Source organism: Lathamus discolor, chromosome 4 (genome assembly GCF_037157495.1).
Source record: "Lathamus discolor isolate bLatDis1 chromosome 4, bLatDis1.hap1, whole genome shotgun sequence".
Lineage (NCBI taxonomy): Eukaryota > Metazoa > Chordata > Aves > Psittaciformes > Psittacidae > Lathamus > Lathamus discolor.
In genome coordinates, this window is record NC_088887.1 from 22,458,225 (window position 1) to 22,482,781 (window position 24,557).

The following is a 24,557-nucleotide window of genomic DNA, read 5'->3' on the forward strand; positions in this document are numbered from 1 at the left end:
GGCATGGCGGCGCGGAGCTGCTGCCGCTGACCCCCGCCCTCCGCGACCCTCGTCCCGCTCGTCCCATCCCGACCCAGCCCCGCGGCGGCGCTCACCATGGCGATGGCGGCAGCTGCAGGAAGGGCCCGCCTCACCCTGCTGCGGAGGGCGCGACGTGACGAGCCCTTGGCAACCGAAGCCCCGCCGCCGTGCGCGGCGCAGCGATTGGCAGAGCGGACACGTCACCCGGGAGCGCTCGGCTCGCGGCCGGAAGCGGAAGCCGCAGGAGGTGGTAGTGCTGTGGTCTGCTCCGGTAGCGTCCTCGGGGCCCGGGCCGGGGGTGCTGGGGCGGCCGGCGGTGCTTCCGGCCTGGTGGCAGCAGGGCCGGAGCTCGAAAGCGGCCGGGGCTGGGCCCGAGGAGCGCTGGGTGCGTGTTGGCCGGTCCCGCCGCTGACGGAGAAGCGTCTTTTAAAGAGCGGTGGGTAATGTCCAGCTGTCGCTTACCGGCGGGCTGCGGGGTTTCGGTTGAAGCTGAGGTGAGGGGGACACTCCTCGCCAGTGGCAGCCGGGGCTGGGTTGTGGTGTTTTTCTGAGGCCGTGGTGTGTCATGGCTCAGTCGTGTTAATGCGGGATTTCCTTGCGTTGCCTGTCGTGGCGGTTCTGTAGGGCAGGATGTTAACTGCCGCACTTCTCAGCTAACGATTCAGTCGGTGAAGGAGCTTTGCCTATAGGAATGTAATAAAAGGGGATTTTTGCGGAGGCTTACCCTGAGTATTGTACGTGTAGCAGGGCAGTAAGAACAGTACTACAGCATGAGCATTAAAGGAACAGGATAGTCAGCAGGTGGTCTCAAATGAAGCAGACACGACCAAATGCTTATAATCAGTCCTTACTGAGTATTCTTGCCCTTTTCTGAGCTTTCATCCTCCTTGTTCTCTTCAAATGAGTAGAGATCCTCAGTCAAAACTGAACAAACAGTAGTGATGAGTGCTATTAAATGAGCAAAAACATAACGCCAGCTGTAGAAGCAACAGATAACAAGATCATGGAATCACAGAATGGTTTGGTTTGGAAGGAACCGTAAAACTCATCCAGTTCCAACTCCCTGCCACGGGCAGGGACACCTTCCACCAGACCAGGTTGCTCAAAGCCCCGTCCAGTCTGGCCTTGAACACTGCCAGGGATGGGGCAGTCACAGCTTCTCTGGGCAAACTGTGCCAGTGACTCACCACCCTCATAGTGAAGATGTTCTCATATCTATCGTTTGAAAAAGCTCAAGGTGTTTCTTTTGTCTTCTGGTCATCACAAAGAATAACCTGTCTTCCACAAAACAGATCATGAATCCAGAGAGCTGGAAGTAGTGTACACCACTATCATTATCTTTGCAGGGCAGAGCTGTAGGAGTGGAAGTAAAAAAAAGTTCTAGTTAAGCCTTTTCAGTTAGTGCAATAACAAAAGAAAGCAAGGGCTTTGGGAGAGCTCCCTTGAATAACAGGGAGAACTGAAAGAAGAAGAAGAAAAAGGGGGATATATCGATCTCAAACTAATGTAGTTAGCGAGAGACCCTGAGAACAGAGGATGAGTGATCTGGAGAATTGAGAGTGGATAGGCATGTGGATGAAGGAAGCAATGGTAGATAAGGGAGAAAATGGCCAAGATGGCACTTTGTACCAAACTGTGGGTAAAGTCTTACTGTTAGCTTAAATTAAGCATGTGCAACCACTCAGGGCACTGACTTCTACTTTGTCTGGAAATTGGCTATACCAAAAAAGTTGTATTAGCAAGCGGGACTAAAGCAATTGTGCCGCTGCCCTCATTTTTTCCTCACCTCTTGGTCTGCTTTAAGTACAGTGTGGGATTTCCGTTTCTCGTAGTTCTGTGATGATCTTTGGTCATTTGCGTGGTCATGCAGTTGTGCTCTGGGAGTGTTACAGAGCTTTAAAGGGTAAGAGGATAGAGCCCAGAAGGAGAAATTTGAGGAATGGAAGCTGAACTGGATGAGGAGCAGAAGATAGGAGTTGAAGTCCAGCTCTTAGTGAAAAAAAAAAAAAAAACAAAACAAAATTAAACAATTTCCAGAGGTCTCACAGTCCTTTGAGACTTGGTGTGGGTTTTATAACTTTGGTTTTTGTGGGTTTGGTTTGTGTTTTTTTGCTTTGTTTTGGTGTGATCTTTCTAACTACGCAACTGAACTGGAGTTCAGAGGTTGTACAAGACATTAGAGATTAACTGTCAGTGTTACCTTGCTGAAGATTTTCTTTCCCCCACCCCTACTCCTCATTTCCTCCTCAGACATAAGAAGAGCTGACTACTAAAGAGAAAATGGCATCTCTAGAAAAAGGTAGGTGGTTTACATGATATCTAAGCAGACTGGATTAAAAGTACTTTAACGTGAATTCTTAAGACCAGAGTTAGACTGTATGCCAGGCTCCATTCGCTTAAATTTAGCCCTTTTATGTGGCTATTAGGAAGTAGTTATGTGATTATGTTATTGCAGTGAAAATCAGTGTTGCCTGGATGTAACAGTGAATTTAATGTAGTTTTCTAATCCAGCTTTGTATTGAAAAACAAGTTTATCACTGGTCTGTTATCTGTAAGTACACTTCTCTGTCAGTCCTCTATTATTCAGAACCTGTTGGTATTGCTTCAGCCAAGTTGAAAGTTGGGCAGTATGATGTGTTACTACTGCATTTTTGAAATTCATTATTTGGATAGAAGATGCAGGCTCACGTTACTGCCCACAGTATGAGGAAAAAAGCAGCATGTGTAGCTAAGAGTGTGCTCCAAAACTTTCTTGCTTTCTCCCATTGTGAGGAAATTGTGCAGCAATACTTCAGTCAGCTGAAATTTTTGTGAACTTAAATAAAATGAATTGCAGTAAATGTTATCATGCGTATTGGGGAATTCAGAACAGAATGCAGCACTGCTGGAAATACTGGGATCTGTTGATTAGAAATGAAGCAGAACTGGCTTGTTGTCTTTTCTTAAACCTTCAATTGGACAACTGCAAAGGAGTCTTTTACACACAGTGTGCAATTAAAGTCTCTAACTTTGAAGTAGAGAAATTAGGTGAAGAGTTTCAGTGAGACTAAGAAAGTGAAAGGTGGTAAATTTTGCCTCTGCTATTTCCGAATTTCAGTTGATGATGCCTCGTCACCCATCCGAGGACCTGGAGATGGCATGGAAACTGAGCAGGCAGCTGGATCGGTGGAAGTAATCACTGGAGCCAACACTATGAACCACCACAGCCACCACAGTCCACATAAAAAGACAGTCTCTTCTCTGAGTCCTGGAGTTCTGCAGCTGGGGAAAGTGCCTGTTGATAAATCAGTGGAGATTGAAGCTATTCGTATATTAGTCCCCAAAGCAGCTATCACCCATGTTGTTCCAACTAAAAATGCTAAGGTGGCTAAATCAGAGGGACATAAAGGAGACATGTTCCATCAGTCAGATGGAGCTGCAGATCCCAAGAAAGAGCAGCAAGAGCTGAAAAATGCAATTGAAAAGCTAAAGAATTCAGAAAAGCGGTTGTTACAGGATAAAGAAGGGCTCTCTAATCAGCTGCGTATACAAACAGAGGTAAGAAATGAAAGGTGTTTTCTCTTACACAGCTGAGCTGCTTTGGTTTATATAAACAGTTTGTGAATGTGACCAAAGAGCTGCTATGACACTAGACTTGAGACAAATAGTTTCCCCCTTGAACTACAAGATACAGAGCAGAAGTACATCTAAGTAATCCAGTGCTGCTTCTCTGACAACCAATGAAACAAAGTCTTGAAGCTGTGAGAAATGTGTTAGAGGGCTGCAGGGAAATGGATCTTCCACAAGGAAAGATTTTGCTTCTGCATTCAACTGCTAAGTGAAAAAAGTGATGCCATAGGAGGAGTGATTGTAATTTTCTAAACAATATCCATTTGTTGATGTCTTGTCTAATTCTTTGTTACCTGATTGATTCAGGACTTGACTACTACTGAAACTTTTTGTTTCTTGTAGCAGGCTTTCATTCTTCCTCTCTGGCCACTGTTAGTATTTAAATAAGACTGTGCTAAACATGCATTAGTCTCAGATGTTTATGCTCACTAGAGTGGATTCTGAGCCTTAATATACCCTGCACTGGGTACATTCTATTCAGGAAAGGCAAAAGCAGTTTGCAGTAACTTGCATTGCATTCTGGAGGTAGGAGGTGTTTCATTATATATTGATAATTGCAAGGCAGTCTGGTCTAATTCTAGGTGAATCGGGAGCTGAAGAAATTACTTGTTGCTTCTGTTGGGGATGATCTGCAGTACCACTTTGAACGGATGGCTCGTGAGAAAAATCAGCTAATCCTTGAAAATGAAGTCCTAGGCCGGAATATGTCTCAGTTGTCTGAACAGTTAGAGCGCATGTCTATCCAATGTGACGTGTGGAGAAGCAAATTCCTAGCAAGCAGGTATTCCTTCTTACAGAGCTGTTCTAACACATTCTCCTTCAGTCTTGTATTGTGTATGCCCATTGCTATGCCTGGTAATGTGCTTAAGTACATAGACAACAGCCACGGCAGCTATACTGACACCTACTAAGCAATTTGAGTTTACAGAAAAGGTATAAAGAAAGTAAGTTCCTTGAAAAACAGAACTTCTCAGATTTACAAAGGTAGTACAGTTGATCCTGTACCTCCTAAAAACTACAGTTCTTCTTCACATATCAAGAGAAGATCCTAATTCTGATAGACTATGTGTAGTTTAAGGGTTTAAAATTTTTTTCCAAGACAGCTGTCTTGACTTGTCTGGAAGGTAGTTAGCTTGATTTTCATCCCCACCCCTGTTGTGGTTTAGACCCAGCTGATAACTCAGTACCACAGAGCCACTCACTCTCACCCCACCTTCCCCTATCGGGTGAGATGGTGAAGAGAATCAAAAGAATGTAAACCCTATGGGTTGAGATAAATACAGTATAATACTACTACTAATAATGATAAGGTAAATAACAAGGGGAGAGGATATAAAACTAAGAAGGGAAAGAGGAAAAAAAAAAAAACTAACAACAAAACAGTAAATACAAGTGATGCACAGTACAATTGCTCACCATCTGCCGACTGGTATCCAGCCTGACCTGAGCAGCGATCAGTCTCTTCCCGACAACCTGCCCGCCCCAGTTTATATACTGGGCATGATGTGCTGCGGTATGGAATACCCCTTTGGCTAATTTGGGTCAGGTGTCCTGTCTCTGCTTCTTCTAGCCCTCCTCACTGGCAGAGCATGAGAGTGAAAAGTCCTTTATTGGGGTAAGCATTACTTAGCAACAACTAAAAACATTGGTGTGTTATCAGCTTTGTTCTCAGACTAAAGCTGAAAACACAGCACTGCACCAGCTACTAAGGAGGAGAAAAATAACTGTTATAGCTGAACCCAGGATAGGGCATATCTTTGTTAAACCCTGGTTGTGATACTGCTGAGAACCCTGCTGTTGCTTCTCTAACCATAAAAGCTAGTCTGAATGTAAAAATTTCATTTGGTAAAGGATTAGGCTTTTAACTTGCCCAGTATAGTTGTCTTACCAGATCTGTAAATAGTGTTCTGGGATTTTTAATCTGCTGTACTCAGCTATAACTGACTATTTTTTAATCATGATGCTTAATGCATATTACAAAAGACCTTACTGCTTGAAGGAAATGGTAATACAGTACAGTCTCTTTGCTTTAATTTGCTGGTCTTAAGAAGTGTCCTGGGTTCAGCAGTAGCAGTAATTGTTCTCCTTCTTGGTAGCTGGTGCAGTGCTGTGTTTTGACTTTTGGCCTCGGAACAGCACTGATAACACCGATGTTTTTAGTTACTGCTCAAATGTTTTAGTCTGACTAAGGATTTTCTGAGCCTCATGCTCTGCCAGGGAGGAGGAGAAGTCAGGAGGAAGCAGAGACAGGATGCCTGACCCAAACTGACCAAAGAGGTATTCCATACCACAGCACGTCATGCCCAGGATGTAACTGAGAGTTACCCGGGAGGGCTAGTGCACTGCGGGGTTGGAGGACGTATCGGTCGGTGCTCGGTTGGGTGGGGGGTGGGGGGGCGAGTTATCGGTCAGCTGGTGCTGAAGTGTTGTATTCTCTCCCCTTGTTATTTCCTTTATCATTATTATTATTGGTGGTAGCAGTAGTGATTTGTGTTATACCTTAGTCACTAAACTGTTCATATCTCAACCCGTGGGAGTTGCATTCTTTTGATTCTCCTCTCCGTCCCTCCAGGAGTAGGGGGAGGGAAAGAAGTGGGGGAGTAAGTGGATGAGCTGTGTGACTTTGTTTAAACCACGACAAGAAGTTTCAGCATATTGAGTGAATGGTAACAACTTGTGATTGTCCTGGCTAGGCGAGAGTTACTGTGCTAACTTAGGTTATTTCTTTAGCATTAATAGGAGTTCTGAGATCAGGAATGTAAATTCCCTGGTGATGTGCTTAGAGTAACACCCTTCAATATCATAACATTACAGTTTATTGAGATCTTAGATTTCTAACTGGCTGTGGTTTAAATGTCATTGGTTTTTGCATTTGCAGTATATGTAGGCATTTGAAATACTGCTTGAGGGGTCAGTGCTGAGTTTCATGGCATAGCAAAATGTGTCAACAGTTGTCGCATTTGTAGCTCTTAAATGCTTGTATCTGGCACATGTAATGTCTAGTTACTGCCCCTGAGAAAGGCAAAGAGGTGAATGAATGTAGTCTTTAGCCATAAGTGTCATCTTCAGAGAGCAGTATGGAAAGATGAGATTACAATATACTTGTGAGAACTGTGTTAGTAAAACAAAATGTATTTACATTTTTACATGTAAATGTTGTTATCCAAGGTATTTTGAAATGTTTTTTGCTAGGTTTGTATTAAGTGACATACAATTGTTTGAACTCAGCAAATCAAAATATAATCTTGCACTTCTGTTGACTGTGGTTGAACATAAATTATTCTTAATATGTGTCCTTTGTAATTAGGTTGATATGGGCTCTGTATGGGAGTGAGAACAGCAGCTTAATCCTTAACTTGCGCTGACAAATTGCAGTCTGTAGTAGAATAAAGGTGAATTTCAAACTGCTCACTTACACTACTGATTGGAGATTTGTTTTGCAGGGTTATGGCTGATGAGCTAACCAATACCAGAGCAATTCTTCAGCGTCAAACCAGAGATGCACAAAGTGCAATCCAGGACTTGCTGAATGAACGCGATCAGTTCCGTCAAGAGATGATTGATACGCAGAAGTACGATTTTTCTAATCCAGACTGCCTCTGGGCAAACTTCATTTCTGTCTGTTCATTATAGACAAGAGAAGAATCAAATAATTTTCCCCTGTTCCAGTGATAGTCAACAAAAATTAATTATGCTGATAGAGAGTAATGTCACTTTCCAGCATCACAGCTGAAAGAGCCAAAGTAGCATTAATTCTTTCTTCATTGCCTGGAGGTGTGAGGTCTTAGGGGTAACATACTCTAGAGCTGACATCCCTTATATCCTCAGGATTTCTGTAGTTAATCACTTAACTATCTTGCCTTCAAGTCTTCTCTGTCTCCTAAAACATACAGACTCTTCTACCCATGTGGACTTCTTTTGTGCTTATCCTGACGGTTGTCAGGTTTTACCTGTGTTAAAATACTGTGATGGTGAGGCCTTGCCTTGGAGAATAGCCTGGTTTTAAAACACCTTTTTTTTTTTTTTTTTCTTCCATGTTTCAGTTAACATTTAGCTTGTGCAGTAAGTCTTGGGAAAGGATGATTCCAGTGAAGTTGCTGGTAATACAGAGTACAAAACCCACTAATAGTGCTGTCTTCTTTTCTGCACAGGCTGCTGGAGGAACTGACGGTTTCTCTTCAGTGGGGGAGACAACAGACATACTATCCTAGTGCGCAATCTTACACTACAACAGAGCTAGCGGCTGTGAATTGTAAGCTAGCAAAAGCTGTAAGCTCGCATCTTCTTGGAAATGTTGGCACTAACAGTCCAAAAAAGACTTCAACATCTGTGGAGTTCTGCAGTACCCCTGCTGAGAAAATGGCTGAAATGGTAAGAACTCCTCATACATCTCAGTCTGTCAACACAGAGTATTCTTTCCAGAAAGAAACATCTTGCCTTGTGTTAAATACTTTATATCTTATTTTTTTTACAAACTATATGCAGGGGAAGCGTACTAAATAGAGATGTTTCCCCCCCCCCAAAAAAAAAAAAAAGATACACCCCAAAACTAACCAACCAAACCTGCAACAATAAGCAGAACAACATAAATAATATAATGATGCATACTGTTTCCTTCTTCTTTCCTAGCACTAAAAATGATTGGGTCAGAATTAGTTTAGAGTCAGTGTGTGAGGAGGAAGCCAATCAAAAATACTTATCTGAGTTTAAAAACTGAGTGGGAGAAGAAATTCAGGTAGGAATAAGTCATAACACTTCAACATAATACTTGTTGCTGTACAAATCAGTTCTGTTGAGAGTGGGTGGAAACACAGAAAGAAGCTATGTGATTATTTTTCAAGATGAGGTTCCACCACAGGAAGCTTGATGTTTAAATAGAAAACTAGGCTAAGAGTTTAGTCTGGAAGCAATTGAGTAATGGTTGAGCATCAGGAGGCGCACAGGGTCTACTGATCTGTGTTGCTCTTGCCTAATGTCCTGGGTTCAGCAGTAGCAGCTGTTTTTCTCCTTCTTAGTAGCTGGTGCAGCACTGTTTTTTGACTTTTGGCCTGGGAACAGAGCTGATAACACAAATGTTTGGTCTGACCAAGGACTTTCTGAGCCTCATGCTCTGCCGGGGAGGAGGGGAGGCCGGGAGGAAGCAGAGACAGGACACCTGACGCAAGCTAGCCGAAGAGGTATTCCATACCACAGCACGTCATGCCCAGGATGTAACTGAGAGTTACCCAGAAGGGCTAGGGACTGCAGGGTTGGAGGAGGTATCGGTCGGTGCTCGGTTGGGTGGGGTGGGGCGAGTTATCGGTCAGCTGGTGCTGGGGTGTTGTATTCTTTCCTCTTGTTATTTCCTTTATCATTATTATTATTGGTGGTAGCAGCAGTGGTTTGTGTTATACCTTAGTTACTAAACTGTTCTTATCTCAACCCGTGAGAGTTGCATTCTTCTGATTCTCCTCTCCATCCCTCCAGGAGCAGGGGGAGGGCAAGAAGTGGGGGGAGTGAGTGAACAAGCTTTGTGACTTTGTTTAAACCATGACACCTAGTTTTGCTCAACTCTGCTAAAAGAAATCTTTTTTTTTTTTTTTTTTTTTTTAATTCTCTTTAAAATCATAGCTTGGATTTTTGATGAGCATTACTAATTTATAAACACTACCTAATGTCTTTATATTGAGGGTCTGGAAAGATGGATACTCAGTTTTCAACTTGGAAAAAATTGAAAAATTGCTTTTGGGCAGAAGTCTTTCCCAGCTGGTAGAGAAGGATAAAACCCATTAAACTTAATAGATATACTGTCAGTCTCAATTTCTTCATCCTTAGGTGCTACGGGTACTGGATCCAGCTGCACGTGCAGAAACATCAACAGAAGTTTCTTTTTCTGAGACTTCTCCATCCGCCTTCCTTTCCACAAAGAAGAATATTGGAAGGTTTCACCCATACACAAGATACGAAGATGTAACTTTCAATTGTTGCAATCGCTGTCAAGGAGAGCTGATAGTCCTTTAAAAACATAGGCAATGCAACTGCACATGCACTCTCCTGAAGAATTACACTGGTTGATGTTCAGCAGACTTCCCTTTTTCCTATTTCTTTCCATAATGGGTGTGTTAAACATTGGAAATGATGCAGTTTCTTACTATCTACTTGAAGCTAGGTACTGACATTTCCTTAGCCTCTGGGATACTGCCACTACTTTTCAGTCTGGAAAGCTACTTCTTTTCTTCTGCAAAGGCAAGACCAAAAATGTTACGCTGGTCCGATTTGTAGAGCATAGAGATGCCCTTGACCATTTAAGGTTTACAGTCTTATTAGCAAATCTAAATGAATTTCTATTTAGAGGGAGACAAAAGCCTAACTGTACCAAAGCAAATGAAGTCCTGATAGATTATGCTAAGGGAAGGGGGGGAAGGTGCAATGGAAAATTGTCAGCTCCATGCATTTTTATATTTATTTATTTTTTTTTTAATCTTAGCCAAGGTGATGAACTGTCACCAAGTCTACATTCAGCCTTTTCAGAGATCAAAAGGAATATGTGCAATGAATCTTCATAGCTGTAAGTTCTGAAAGTAAGAGCATATGCAGTGTTGCAGCTCTGGCAAGAAGGGAGAGAACTTGAATGAACTCTAGCTGTAATATATAAACAGTAACTGTTTTTAAATGGATTCTGGAAACCTGTTTGGGGTGAGGTTATTCTTGTGTTTCCATAAGGCTAAAATAATGGTTTTCCATCTATCTCAGCTTCTAGAGTGAGGCTGTTGCATAGCTGATCCTCAGCAAAGACAGACTGATATACCTCCTTTAGTACACAGTGTTGAAACCTGACCTCATATTAGAACTCAGTTCTTGCCCAGTGCCTTCATGGGCTTTCTGGGGAGTTGAAGATAAGCACGAAGTTTGCACAGGCACTGGTAAAAAAAAAAAAAGTGGTTTTTTTACATATATGGTTTTATAATCTTGATGTAGGTTTGAAGAGAAGTTTCAGCAGATGATCTGGTAAATCTAAAGAAGCCTCTTTAAGCTGCAGATGTAAAGAGGAAAGGTAGGAGTATGCAAGTATGCATTTTAATTTCTTAGTTTCATTCCCAAATCTCTCATGTAGCCGTCTAGTTTAGGGAAAGGGTTTCTGAAATGGTAGCTTTCACCCAGTTTTAATTTGAATCTCATACTGTTATCAGAATCTGTAAGTTAAGTTCTTGCTGTTGCTGGCCATGCTTTGATTTGCATGAAGAAAACTACAATAAACTTTCTTTGCTTTCAAGTTGCAATGTTGGATTTAATATAGCTGTATTTCTGACCTTGTTTTCTCTGCAGCATAAAAAGAACGACATGACATTGAACTGTAAAACCCTTAATTCTACTGGTCTGAGGTAGTGAACCAAGAAATACTTCTTTTGTAGCTTCTTACAATTAGGGAGATACCATGAACCTTTGTAGACTTCACCTCTGCATTTGCTAGACACAAGAAGCACTTGTCCTTGGTGTCAGGGGAAGGTACAGGAAGGAGGAAGGCACTTGTTACTTGCCTTTCTCAGTAGCATGTCAAATTTCCATTTCACAACCATGTCCTTTACCTATGCTAGCAAAAACTGCACCACAGTGCCATGTGGTCAAACATCAGTACTCTCTCAATATGCCTGCAACTATCTCCAGAATGCTAAGAGAAATATACTCATGGCAAATTTGCTTTGCCATCTACTATACTACTTCCTGTTATGAAACTTCCAGAAAAAACTTTAAATGTGCAAAAGTGGAAGAACAATGACAGATCATAAAATGTGTTGGACAGTTGCTCATCATCTTCCATTAATTTCATGATTGACCTCAGCACTCTCGAGAAGAGATCACAATTGAGCTGGGTAAGGTGGTATAATTTATTAATTTAGCAAACATGGACATGTATACAAATAACCCAGCTACCTTGATACTGGTAAAGGTCATAATTCACACAACCACTTAATTTAATGGGATAGAAAATTACTAACTATGACTCAGAAATGAGTTTCAAAGACTGTTACACAGTCACACGTGTTAGCCTTCAATGGCCACTTTCACTAAACTAAAATAAAATAGTCCTCCGGTCTAGCCAGAATTAACTGGTCAACAGCTCAATAGAAAGTGGTACAAGAAGCAGCATTTTCCAACAACATAACACCTTGTACAGTCTTCATCACAAGCAGCAGCAAACAGCAATGTTAATCCATCAAAAAGTCAAAATTTTACATAATAGCCTGCATCCAGGAATTCATGGTGGAGTTGAGTATAAAGTGCCTTTTAATGACAGGAATGTGTACTTGCCACCCTAGTATGTAGATCTCGTACTCATTAAGACTTGGGCAAACCAATAAAATCCCTGAGTTAGTTATATATAAAAGCAGGCTTTTTCAACAAAATTACAAATAAATAGGTAGTAAAGTTGTTAGTGAAGGTAATTTTTAAACTTGTTTGAAGCTTTAAACACACCACAAAAAGTAGCTGTAAAGAGCAAAAACTCAAGCCATAAAAATTAAAAGATTGCCACCAAGAACTCTGTGCTTACATCAACTTTCAACTGTAATGATTTGTGAAGCGAAAGGATTTTGGCTCTGAATTAATACAGTGGATGTTCTGCAGCTGTTTTGCTCTTCTGGCTTCTAGTCTAAGCTGCCTCACTCTCTCTTTCGCAGCTAGTTCTTCTGCTCGTTTTTCTTCTCTCTTTCTTTTTAGCCATCTGGGGAGAGAGAAAGAGGTCTAGAAATACTGACAGTTGCAATTCAAGGTTTTATGTCATCCATTCAAAGGAGACTTGCCCCCACTTAACTACAGTCACCTTGCCCTGGAGGATAAACGCAGGTGTCATGGCTGAGCCAGTCTAAAAGTACTATTTCTCCATCCCATTCTCCAGCTTCTGCCACCCACCTTTGCCTCCTCCCTGTTGTTGAGCTAATTCAACTCACAAACTTGAGGGAGTTAAAAAACACCCTATTGGCTTATCTTTCTGCTTGTTTAATGAGCTGAATCAACCTGAGCCTGACAGGCAGGGGAGAAGTATCTCCCTTTTTCAGCAGAAGTAATTCACTATTTCAGCTCAGGCTCTGACAAGTAATTTCACAACACTGAACAAACAACATCCAAGAAATTGATGTATTTTTGCTGGGGTTTAAGTTTATGAGGGCATATCCATAAAAAAAGCCCCAAACCAAAACAATGACGACTTCAGCAGTAAAGACGTACAATAAAATAACTATGGTTTTAGGCTGACAGACGACAAAACTTACAAATACTATTCCCTAGGAATGACCCTACTCACTCTTTAAAGGCTCTGTTGCATTCCTCTGTTCTTGGAAAAAAGGCAATTCCCTCAGCTTGGCGCCTCAACATTTCTAACTGTTTTTCTTTCATGTGCTCTTGGTGCTTTTTTTTAAGCCATAACTTGAAGGCTTCTTCTGGATTCCTGTCCTTCTCCTATTAAAAAAAAAGAAAAATACTATACACACAAGGCTTATCATTAAATGACTTATAATCACAATATAGCAATTTTTTTTAACTCTGCTGGTATCTCCCATCCACAAAACATACTTTAGAACCAAACTAAATTATACGCTAATCTGGCATGAAACATGCATACACATGAGCAAGCATTCAAAGCTGTATGTTTTAAAAAAATACTGAATTTAGCTTTTCAAGCCCATTGCTGTAAGGCAGAGGAACTTTAGAAGACAGCATCTTCAGGCTTTGGTCAGGTCATGTGCATTAACTGCTTGCCAACAAGGTAAGGAATGCACTTCAAAGGGTTTTCTGGCTAGGTGTTCACTGCAGGGTTCAATCAAGTCATTCTCCCAATAAAAAGGAGCATCTGTCTCCTGTGATTTTATAGCTATGGAATTCATATATGCAGCTTTTATGATGCAAGCCACTCTGCTAAGCAGAACAATCCTAAACATGCAAGTCAATCTAGCTTTTCACCAAAATCAATGTAATAAAAACATTTCCTATCACTGTATATTTGCATATGCTTAGCTAAGAACAGATTCTAAGGCTTAGAATCTGGTTTTCATAGAACCACAGAATAGTTGGGGTTGGAAAGGACCTCAAGATCATCTAGTTCCAACCCCCCCGCCATGGGCAGGGACACCTCACACTAAACCATCCCACCCAAGGCTTCGTCCAACCTGGCCTTGAACACCGCCAGGGATGGAGCACTCACAACCTCCCTGGGCAACCGATTCCAGTGCCTCACCACCCTAACAGGAAAGAATTTCCTCCTTATTTCCCTATTTAACGAGAGCACTACAGCTCCCAGTTCTATTTTAGGGAGATCTTACTCTGCTGTTCAAGTCTTCTAGCTCCTTTGCACGACGAATCCGCTTTTCTTCTTGCACTTGTTCTTTCTTCTTCTGCAACCAAGCTTTAAAAACCATCTCATTATCTCTTCTCTTCTGTTCTTCTTGTTCCCTTTTCTTTTCTTCTTCCTTAAATGGAATGAAGAGTGAATAAACTTAGTTTTTAAGAGAATCAATCTTCAAAGGCCTTCATAGATAATAAATAAGCCATCTGAATTATGAGACACAAAAGTACTGATGAAACTGGAATAATCAAGGATTGTATCACAATTGATACTACTTCTAAGAAGAAAAGAATTTGACCATTTCTGTGGTTCATGTTACATTCAGACACTGTCTAACCCTTTTTGTGATTACCTCCATTTCCATGATACATCTCAACTCACAGACATCTCTCAATAGCAGTGGCTGAAGACTTTTAAAATTAAGCCTGTCCAATAGCTCTGATTGGCTTAAAATCAGTTTCAACTGATGCATTTTGAAAATGAACGCGGCTCCCAGTCTTGACAGGTGGGTACACTAAACCCTAAAGGATATTTAACTACCTATGGACTACAGACTACTACCTTACAAATATGGGGCTTCTTCTGGACATTACATTGTAATGTATTTACTTACAGAGTACTAATAGCTTAACACTATTTTCAAGTTTACAAAATGAGCTGATTTTTACAAAACTGAGAAAAGTTTTTTTTATTATTAATCTCATTTTAGCCAATTACAAGTATCTACAAGGAGGAGAAAGGTTTTCAGACTGCACTTCAGAAAGCTGGTTAGGACATTTTACCAGATTGTAACTCGCTTTCTTTGACAAAAAAAGCTATTTCAACACTCATAGAAACCTGTTCTTCTTGCAAATAGATGATATTCCTCCCATCTACTTTCACACTAGCCTTCAAACTTGTAATTTGAAATTTACTGAAAGAAACTCCACCAAAATGAAGCAGATGGACTTCATTAATGTCAAGAAATGTTTCATGCCCGTGAAATCCATCACTGAATGGAAGAACTCCATTCAAAAATGAAGAAATAAGGTAATACATTCTTGCCTTTTCATAAGTCAGCCAGCAGAGGAAGAGATTTAGCACACACTGTTAGGAAAATAACCTTCCCTACCTCTACGACACTACCTTTTACTTTAAATATGCAGAGTATGGTGTCAAGAGATCCAGTCCTGTGGTACAAAGCAAACCCACAAGTAACTCTTCCCATTTCATACCCCTTGTTACTGAGCTAAGCCTCAGCCTCAAATAAACCAGGCTAGGCCCATTTCCACAGATGACAGGAAGCAACCTTTGAAGCTGCTGAGCCAGATTACTTAGAACATCATGGCACAGAAAAATGGTAGCTGCTTCATGCTCTTTTTACAGAGCAACATACATAGCAAGCTACTATTTAGTAATCGCATCATCATAATGCAAAGTGAAGAAAAACATCTAAGATTTTAAAATACTTGGTAAAGATTTCTGAGGTTCCTGTTACAGCTGTCAAAGGCTGGCTCTATTAAATACGTTTTTCTGAATAAGGAGCTGAGAAAGATCTAAAAAGGTGGAGTTTTTTCCCAGCAATACATAAGATACTGATTTGATTTTCTAGATAATTGTTTTTTCTAATTACTGTCCTTTATAGATACAAGAAGAATAACCTCAGTACTGGCAATATTTTCTTCTTTTTGTCCTTTCTGTAGTGCCCATGTAAAACCAAATAAGAAGGAAAAGTAGTATTAATTAACAGAGAAAGGGGAAAAAACCTACTTTTCCACAAACTCATTGAGAAAACTTACTACAACGCCCACCTATGCAAAACCTTTACAGGAAGAAAAGTATCCAGTTACATTATTAGTCAATGTGACTTCACCTGCATACATCTTATGCAGGCATAAGGCATACCACTTTTGAAGTCAGCTCTATCTTCCATACATGTTGAACACACTGCTCTTTATTCATAGTTCTCACGGTCATTCTCTTGTGAAGATCTCATTTTATGACTGAACACTCTCCCAAATGTTAATTGCCTATTATGAGCAATATTGCCTTCATGAGCTAATATAAGCAAAATTGCCATCATGAGCACCCAAATGTGCACCTGCATTACTTTGGTTAATGTTAACTTCCTGCACTGCAGTGTAATCTGTGGAGATGTGATACCATGGGATACGTCACAGTAAACAGTGGGCCTGAAATGGAACCTAGGTAGAAAGTGAGTCAATAAGCAAAAGCAGTAAGTACAATATAGCAGAAGGCCTATTTATGAAGGATGCAGTAAATAAATACTTAATTTCTCTTGCGAGCAAGACATGACCCTATGCCACTCTGTGGGGTTTTTCTTTTCATCTAAGGAAAAGACTTTTGATAGATTCCTTACAAACTCCAGAGAATAATAACAGCAACAATAATAACAGTAATAATCTTGTTAATATTATTCTTGTTGCCTCTTTTACAATGGAAAAATGGAATAAATGCCCTGAATATGTGGTTTCTGTGAAGCTCGGGAACAGGATAGTCACTGTGATCTATTTATTGCTTCTGTATCTTTACCTCTTTCTTCAGTTTTTCCTTCCTTTGTTCTAACTGTTTCCGCAATTCTTTTTGTCTGGGAGAAAGACAGTAAGTGGAGCTTCTCAAAGGCATGTTGGCAGACTGCACCCTCTGCGGAGTCTTCCGTTTTCCCAGACCTCTTGTAGCACTGATGGCAGAATTTGGATGCTTCGGGTTAGATGGAGACTTTGGGAAAAACACACAGTCATCTCCACCAGGAGAAAAAGCATGTGCTCCTGGTCCTTCTGGAGGTACTTTCTTCATTTGAGAAGCAGCACCAGGAGGACTGCAGGGTGAAGATTTTGGAGACATGTGTTGAGTTTCAACATCAGTAAAAGAAACACTTATTGGGGGCAAAATGCCCTGGCTTTCAATATCACGTAAACTTAAGAGTTCAAACTTCCCACCTTTTTCCACTAGGATTTTACCATCCTTCTTTTCGTTGTTCTTGTCAGCATGTGGTGAAAGTGGTGTGCTTTCCTGTCCCGCTTCATTAGAAATACACAACTGAGACAGCCTATTTGAAACATCATCTCCTTTTGCAAAGTCAGTTTTACAAATTTCAACATCTTCTAGAGCAGGAACTTCAAGATCCACCAACTTATCCTTAAATTTTAATTTCCGTTCTCTGTTCTGATCCACAGGAGCCTGATTCTCCAGCAATTTGTTGGCTTGTTCAATCTTTTCCAAGATGTAACGCTTTAGTTCTTCATCCTCTTCCTCATCCAGTTCCTGCTGGTTTTCCAGCTTGGATTCCTGGATAGAGTTTTCACTATCAGTATCAGATACATGATCCCCCTGTTTAACATCAGCTCTGGATTCCAAACTTTCTTCATTGAAGGGTGTCACTTTGACATTTACATCTGCCTCTGAAAGCTGATTTGGATTTTCTTCCATTTCCTCATTGTCTTCCTCAAAGCTATCCGCACCTTTAACAATTTGTGCTTCAGTATCCTCTTCATTTTTTTCAGGATTCTAAAACAAAAATCAAACAACTATTCTCCCAACAAAGAACAGTACCAGAGAAAGAGAAAAGAAATAGCGAGAGAGAAGAGCACTACTAATGACCCTAACTCTAAAACAGGCTGTCAAATAGTGCATGTCATAACTAATAGCTTTTTTGTCATTAACAACACTCTTGCAGTTCCTCCATGCACAAAATTTAACTAAGCATGGCTTGCACAGTGATCAGTGACACCACAAAAACAGAATGTGTGTTGCACAAACATGAAAAGGAATTCAAAATTACTTCTGAAATAAGCATATTCTTTTCAAGGAATACTGAATTTTCTGGTTTAAAGCAATTATAACCAAACTAACCAGTTCACTGAACTGGTTTTCACTATAATCCAAATAACTTTCTCTGTCAAAATCAGTGAATGTACCTACACGTTTCAAGCCATATTCAATTTTATGCTTATGATTTCAAATATTACTCAACTTTGTATTCTAAATAATTAGCATATAATTTAGCATTTAATTTAACAAATACCTCTCTTTCATCAAGGTTTTCTTCTTCTTCTTCATTAATTAGCCAGTCAAGGTCTTTTTCAAAATCATCCTCATATTCTACGTTTCCTGTTAAATCACCCATATTCGTTGGATCCCTTTGGTCTTCATTTTCACTCATTTTGGTGATGTAGTAGAGTAACTCTATAAAAAGCAGAGTGGGAAAGAGTTGTTTCAAAACTCTGGTGACACACAAATATAGGACATCAATATCTCTTATGGCACTCACATCAAACTTGTGAGCAGTATCAATACAACCATGCTAGACCATGCCACAGAACCTCAGGACTACAGATCACTAATGGTTTATAAATGTGAACGGTTTTGGCCTTTCCAGCTCCAACTACTAGGGGAAGATTTGAGTCAAAGCAAACCAAGGTGACTTAACTAGATGTCTTGCAGTAAATCTCTGAGAGGTAAAACTAGAATTCATGATCTCTTGGACTGTCAGTCTCATGCTTGGACAAAGAGACTATTTTATGTTTGGTAAAACATAAAAAGTACAAATGTAGTTAAGAGTACTAAGAGCTTTCATTGCTCCCAGGTATGTTTTATATTGTTGTTTTAGATCTGCCTGGCCCATTTTCCTTTAAAGAAGTCTCAACTTGTTTGAAGTCACATTGCAAAAATGTGAGATGCACAAGTCCTAGAAGATTCATGCTATGCCTTACCATAGATCAAATTACCCAAAAGCTTCTCATAATGACATATTAAAATGAAAAAACATTCATTGATTGTACTCGTGCCAGAAACGGGTTAAAAGCCGATGTAAAGACACACATCAGCTGAGAGAGATGATTCTGCCCCTTTTACAGCTTTAGCCACTCATCATTCCTTTCCTAATTTCTTTATTAATGTTTACAAAAACAACATGAAAGTAAATGTTGATAATTCAAAATTTCCTATTCTCTTTGTATTCTCTGCTGTAGGCTGGAAGGTGTCACTTCCAAGTGTCTCTAGTAGGACAAATCTGTGTCACGTACAACATACTAAAAGATCATGTTATATGCATTAACATATTGCAACACAATACAAGATGTTTGAGTTAGCTCTGACCCCGGATTGAAACAGCAAGACAGCTCTACGTGTGTTAACAACCTGCCCTTCCAGACAAGACCTGGACTTCCCAACCTGCCTCAGATTTTGTAATTTATTTTGTAAAAATTCTTCCATCCAGATGCTGCTGCTTAAATTCCTTCAAGCTTTTATGTTCTGATGAGCATCTCCTAAATTCTCATTTATTCTCAGGAACACCAGCTCTGCTTCTTAAAACTTTCATGCTTGTCAAGCGTGCTGCTCTTTTGGACTTCAAACTTTAGCCAAGATTTGTTTAAAAGGGAAAAAAAAAAAAGGCAATTAAGCTGGGCACTTCTGTTGCAAACTTCATACAGAAACTTTACAAAAACCTTCTCTTTTTGATCCACATTTTGTCTGAGAAAATCTGGAAAATTTTGCTCCCAATTCCCCTCTTTTTAGTCACCACCTGCCACGACCATTTTTCAATTAATCACACTACTTTTCTCCAAGTTTAAATTTTGTTCAAACAGGTCACGATTTTTGCTGGGAAATGCCCCTTCCTTCTCCTGGGCTTGGGTGGACATGTACCGGGGGTCTTAATGGAGATTACCTTGCTCTAGTACATATTCAGCACAAAAGAACCATTTCTCTTTAACTTCATCATGATGGTCAGCAGGCACAAAAGCTACAAAGTTGAACTGTGCCATTAACAAAACATGTTCATTCAGCGACAACACAAATACTGAAAACTGTTCAATATATTTAGGATATGTATAATAAAGGGGAACAGCATAAAAATCAGCTTCTTTTATTGTAACATAGTCACAGCTGAAGAGATAATTTCAAGTTAATGACCTTGTTTCATAAAATCCTAAATCAGATCCTGTTCTGTTTAGATTCTAATGAAGTAAGGATTAAAGGGCTTCAGCTTTAATAGGGAACAAAAGCATGCAGAAAATCTCAAGTCTTCATTTTCACTGTTTCAATTCTATCTGGGTGTGTGACTGCTCTGCAAAGCTCAGTAACACCTCTACATGGGTAAATTCAGCCACAGTTACAAGGGGGACACAGTGATGGTGTTTTGTTATTTTGTCCCTTTGTACCAAAATACACGTTTATACAGACTCATAAACCTGAACCCAACTCCGTTTTGGTGGGGAAGACTCAGAAGCACCCGGCTCCGCGTATCAGTGCTGGTGCCTTCTGCTGCGAAAGACAACCTTCGGCAGCGCCTCGCCGCGATGACCACCGACACCAGCAAGCAGGCGAAGCAGCCCCTCGCCGGGCTGTAACGCATGAGGGCCGGCCCTGCGCGCCTCCCCCGGCGGGGCCGCCCCGGGCCCAGCCGGCAGGTGCAGCCGCCATTCACCTCCCCGGCATTACCTGCTCCCCGACACTGCGGCCTGGCCGTGTCCCGCCGCTGTCCCCACCCCGGCCCGGGGGACAAGCCACCTCCACCGCCCGCTGAAGGCGCGGCCCGCCCCGTCGGTGCGCCCGGCGGCGTTGCTATGGCAGCAGCCCAGCCCAGCTCACCTTCCCGCAGCAACGGTCACCGCCGATGGTGGCCCCCGAGGACCAAACCCCGCCCGCACCTTTGCCCTGCCGCCGGCGGCTAGGCGGCGGCGCCGAGCAAGAGCGCGCTCGCGAGGCGGCACCGCCGCCCTGTTGCCGTGGAGACGGGCGCCTGCGCCGCGCCCTGCTTTGTGTGTGTGTGTGTGTGTGTGTGTGTGTGTGTGTGTGTGTGCGTGTGTGTATGTATGTGCATACACACACACACACATATCTGTATGCGTATGCGTGTGTGCCCCCCGCCATTTCCGTGTCCGAGCACTGGGAGCAGCCCGGGTGCCGGCAGTTTCTGTGTTGTATTATTCATGCTCCGGCGGGTGAGCAGCGATCTGATCAAACCAAAAGCTATCAGTGTCAAACTTCGAGCTTTGTTAATAAAGATAGTACCGCAAGTACAAAGACACATCACTCTGCATTCATCAAGCATTGCTCCTAGAGCTCTGAGCATGAAAAGAAGAAAGAAAAAACACCCAACCCAAAAATCCCACACCAGGAAAAGCTCCCCAAATGAATTACCTTCTGGAAAAAAAAAAGCCACCAAAACCCATCGGAGAGCTCAGGCTCCTCAGCGGAGCTGCAGGGGAAGGTGGCATATCGCAGCCACCACTATGGGGGAGCAAACGCCCCACCGGTGGTTGTGCTGTGCCCCTGTGGTTAGCAGGCCCCACAACAAGCTGTGGTACTCGCCCTGGAGCCCACAACAGGGCTCACCATGTGGCAGAGGCCCTTCTGCAAAACACTGTCTGTGGCAGCACCAGCCCCAGCTGCCATTGCTGCAGCTGGCCAAGGGCTGTGCAGGGGCAGGACTGTGCTGCCCGGCCCCACAGAAGTGATAGTGGTATTTGAACAGCCGGTTAAACACACTCATCTCTTCTGAGAGGCTCCCGATAGCCGTGCTTGTTGGCGTCGCCACCAGTTACCAGAGTGCCACTGGCTCAGCCCGCCTAGGTGTAATTCAAGGGGAAGCAGGTACCCATGCTTGTTAGAAAAATTTAGCCATTTCCAGCTCTCAGCTCACCCAAACCCCCACCCGCAGCACCGGCACAAGACCGAGGGATAAACCTCCCAGTGTACAAGGGGCCCCTCAGCCCAGTGGGGGCAGCTCCTCGCAAGGGGAAGCGGCCCCGCTGCCAGCAGCTGTATGGGGTGACCAAGGCTTGTGCAGTGTTGTACAGCGCTCTCTAGCACTGTGTTTTGAGCCATGACCCTCCTCACACCTCGCTGGCAACACTAACATGGCACCCATCACCCGGACCCTCATACAGCAGCAGCCCCCAGTTTGAATATACTGCCCCAGCAAAGTGAGGGATGACAGTATGCAAGTGCACCAGAAGGCCACACAGCTCAGAGGGCAACGCAGCCCCTGCACTGAAGGGTTAATGCTAATGAAAGAAAATCTGGGCAGAAAAGAGGCATGAATAAATTTAGCCAGGGCTTTGATAACTTTCAGAGCAGTGCGGGTAGAGTTACCCTTTCATTCAAAGTCACGCAGGGTAGAAAATCTAAACCCCTTCAGGGCAGGGTTCAGGAGGTCTCTGAGGGCATCAGTCATCATAAGCCCCATGACACAGAAGGAGATTGGACTCCATGACCCCACAGTTTCTGCTAATCCTACACCATGCAATGAGAAAGAGAAATGGTTTTTAACATTGTATTCAGAAAGGAATAGATACAGATAATCCGGAAGATACCAGGGAGCACTTCTGATACCTACTGGAGATAACACTCAGGTACCTGCCTGGCAATGGTTCCTGCTGTACCTGGCAAAACATCCAACCACTGACCTTACCCAGGGTCACGCAGTTATCCCGCTGTTGAAGACAATACGCCGGACTTCTGATATTCCACATTTCACAGATGGGTGACTTTTAAGTTCACAGCAGACTAAAATAGAGAACTGAGCACAACACCAAAGCTTTTTGCTCTGCTTTTATCGTAAGACTCTCCTTCATCTTACAAGCCAGTGCTACCCCTTTCATTCACAAGAGATGTTTTATTCAATTGATTACAAGTCAGGATTAGATCCCACTGTTGGAAGATCAAGCTGTGATGCTTGATAATAATTTAATGATATTTTAAGGTCAGTCTAAATTCATGCGTGCATTCATTAACCCATATGTCATTAAATTTAGATTTTCAGATGTTCCCATCTGTGAGTGAGCTACAGAACATGGTAATGAAAAAATGCAGTGGAAACAACAGCTAGGCAATGCAGGTCTCCAAGGACAGGCCAAGCAACACAGGGCTCCAAGGACAGGTCCCAGCACGTTGCTTGCTCTTTTCCGTGTCACTAATGCATTAGACACTGTGTTCAAGGAACACTGATTCATGCATAGCGAGTACATTTGACAGAGAAAGGCTGCATAACATCTCGAGAGCAATGTTAAACAAGCACCCTTGTGTGTGTTGTATAAGAAACAGTTGACTCTGAAGAGTCACTGAGAATTAGGTCCAGAGCTCCTAGTCTCTGCCCCTGCCATAACCAAAGTCCCTCTTTCCTTCCCAGTTACTTGGCTACGATCACACCGATAAAGATAACATAATCACTTCTGCAGAGCCCTTCCCTTTCCCTGAGAGCACTGCTGGGTGTTTCACGCACACATACAGCCACAGCACGGTTCAGTGTAACCCTGCCATGCCTTGGTGGGCTGTCACAACCAGAGCTATTCCAGAGGGACAGCAGTGGGTGCTGCTCCTGAAACAGCAGCCCCCGTTAGCTCTTACTATTCCTTGCCTTTTGGACAGAACAAACCCAGCACCTGGCCTCCGCCCCTAACAATGATTCTGAAGCCCAAGAACTATACCACTTCTTAACAGCCTCATAGCAAGCCTGGTGCAGAACACGCAAGATTCAGTGTTAACACTCACCTCCAGCAGCCCCCAGCATCAACTGCAACAAAGAAACAGCCACAGCATCCCAGGCAGACACCCCAGACCTGTGGGTAGTGTTTACCTCATCTCCATCGAGCCTCTTGACAGCAGCTGGGTGTCCCTTTTCAGATCTCTCAGCTGTACACGGTGCGGCAGGATGCAATGGGAGGAGCAAGGAAGATTGCTTGTTCACGTGGACCTGCTGTGTTCGCAGGCAAGAGCAGCCTCAGGATTCTTGTCACAGCACCTTTCACCAGCACCGGAGACATGAATCCACCTTGAAGGGTAATGCTATACCTTTATGAACTACTGGTTACCTTCCTCTTGTATGCAAGCAGAGAGTTTAATTCTCCATGCTGTCAAGAAGCTCATCTCTGCACAGCTGACTCCTGCATTCGCCCAGGGAAGGCAGATGAATGAAATTCAGAGCAAGCCTGACATGCTGACAGTCCTATCCCTCCTGCCTCAGCAGTAAGGCACTCAAGGAAACACATGTAAAAAAGGTGCCCCTTCCTCCTCAGACTACCCATTTTCTCTTGGTTTTGGTGTTGTGCAGAGGGCTGCTTGTACTACTGCCCACACCAAACTATATCAAACTGGCAGCAGATATTCAGAGACCGCTTTGCCATCCAACCCAGCCTGTACATGCCATCTTTTCTAGAAGCACAAGACAGGGAGAGCTTTCCAAGGCAGTGCAGGTGTGCCAGGATCAAGAGTTTACGGCATTTCTTCCTTAAGGCCTCAATTTTGTAACTGGGTCAACATAAACAGAAAGGTCCTCCTGCACAGCAAACCTACACCTTTCGCTTACAGTCACTCTGCATCAGTGAACGATCTTTACCTCCACTAGTCCAGTCTGCACTAGAACTATGGAGTATTTCTGAACTGCTCAGCAATTAAGGATCCTTAATGCAGGACACTTGCACAGAGTTCTGCAAACCTACACAAACCAGCCTGCAACTATCAGCTTCTTGAAAACTTGCTTCTTTTTGCATGTTTTGGCCTGTATTATTTTTAACTCTTTGTAACAACAGTGCTCAGACCAACGTGCAGCAGCAGCACTGTGGATTAGCAAGGTATCAGAACACAAAACAAACACTGGCTACACAGG

General features: G+C 42.5%; 3 protein-coding genes across 9 annotated transcripts in view; 1 reads left to right on the forward strand and 2 right to left on the reverse strand.

The window, feature by feature from the left end:
• Positions 1-401, reverse strand: part of NME7 (NME/NM23 family member 7) — a 93,141-nt gene extending 92,740 nt beyond the window's left edge. Inside the window, exon 1 of one of the 4 annotated variants that reach the window (XR_010612170.1) lies at positions 96-401. Coding sequence is in view for 1 of the 4 variants with exons in the window: in XM_065676652.1 (XP_065532724.1) it covers positions 96-98 (3 nt within the window). In the remaining 3 variants the exon portion in view is untranslated. The remainder of the gene's footprint in view (positions 1-95) is intronic. The other 3 variants (XM_065676651.1, XM_065676652.1, XM_065676653.1) reach the window with 3 other exon arrangements.
• On the forward strand, positions 224-10,882 carry BLZF1 (basic leucine zipper nuclear factor 1). The gene is made up of 7 exons (XM_065676650.1): positions 224-457; positions 2,272-2,320; positions 3,119-3,558; positions 4,212-4,411; positions 7,074-7,202; positions 7,782-8,001; positions 9,445-10,882. Exons 2-7 carry the CDS (start codon positions 2,302-2,304, stop codon positions 9,628-9,630), a joined length of 1,194 nt encoding a protein of 397 aa, XP_065532722.1. The 5' UTR covers positions 224-457; positions 2,272-2,301; the 3' UTR covers positions 9,631-10,882.
• Positions 10,829-23,580, reverse strand: CCDC181 (coiled-coil domain containing 181). Of its 4 annotated transcripts, none has more exons than XM_065676645.1 (6): positions 23,444-23,523; positions 17,973-18,133; positions 16,481-17,455; positions 13,926-14,072; positions 12,911-13,065; positions 10,829-12,331 (listed from the first exon to the last, which is right to left on the reverse strand). In XM_065676645.1, exons 1-6 carry the CDS (start codon positions 23,460-23,462, stop codon positions 12,169-12,171), a joined length of 1,620 nt encoding a protein of 539 aa, XP_065532717.1. In that variant the 5' UTR covers positions 23,463-23,523; the 3' UTR covers positions 10,829-12,168. The 4 variants fall into 4 exon arrangements, with proteins under 4 accessions (XP_065532717.1, XP_065532720.1, XP_065532719.1 ...); XM_065676648.1 differs by lacking the exon at positions 23,444-23,523 and adding an exon at positions 23,529-23,580 and having other exon boundaries at positions 10,830-12,331; XM_065676647.1 differs by lacking the exon at positions 23,444-23,523 and adding an exon at positions 20,540-20,658 and having other exon boundaries at positions 10,830-12,331.
• Positions 23,581-24,557: the final 977 nt, after the last annotated feature.

Bases quoted from the DNA above. Each gene is read 5' to 3' on its own strand.
- BLZF1 (XM_065676650.1), top strand. The intron at 4,412-7,073 runs GTATTCCTTCTT...TTTGTTTTGCAG, and splicing joins AGCAAATTCCTAGCAAGCAG to GGTTATGGCTGATGAGCTAA. The intron at 8,002-9,444 runs GTAAGAACTCCT...CTTCATCCTTAG, and splicing joins CTGAGAAAATGGCTGAAATG to GTGCTACGGGTACTGGATCC.
- CCDC181 (XM_065676645.1), bottom strand. The intron at 17,456-17,972 runs GTATTTGTTAAA...TTTTTGTTTTAG, and splicing joins AAAACCTTGATGAAAGAGAG to AATCCTGAAAAAAATGAAGA. The intron at 13,066-13,925 runs GTAAGATCTCCC...TTTTTTTAATAG, and splicing joins TAGAAGACTTGAACAGCAGA to GAGAAGGACAGGAATCCAGA.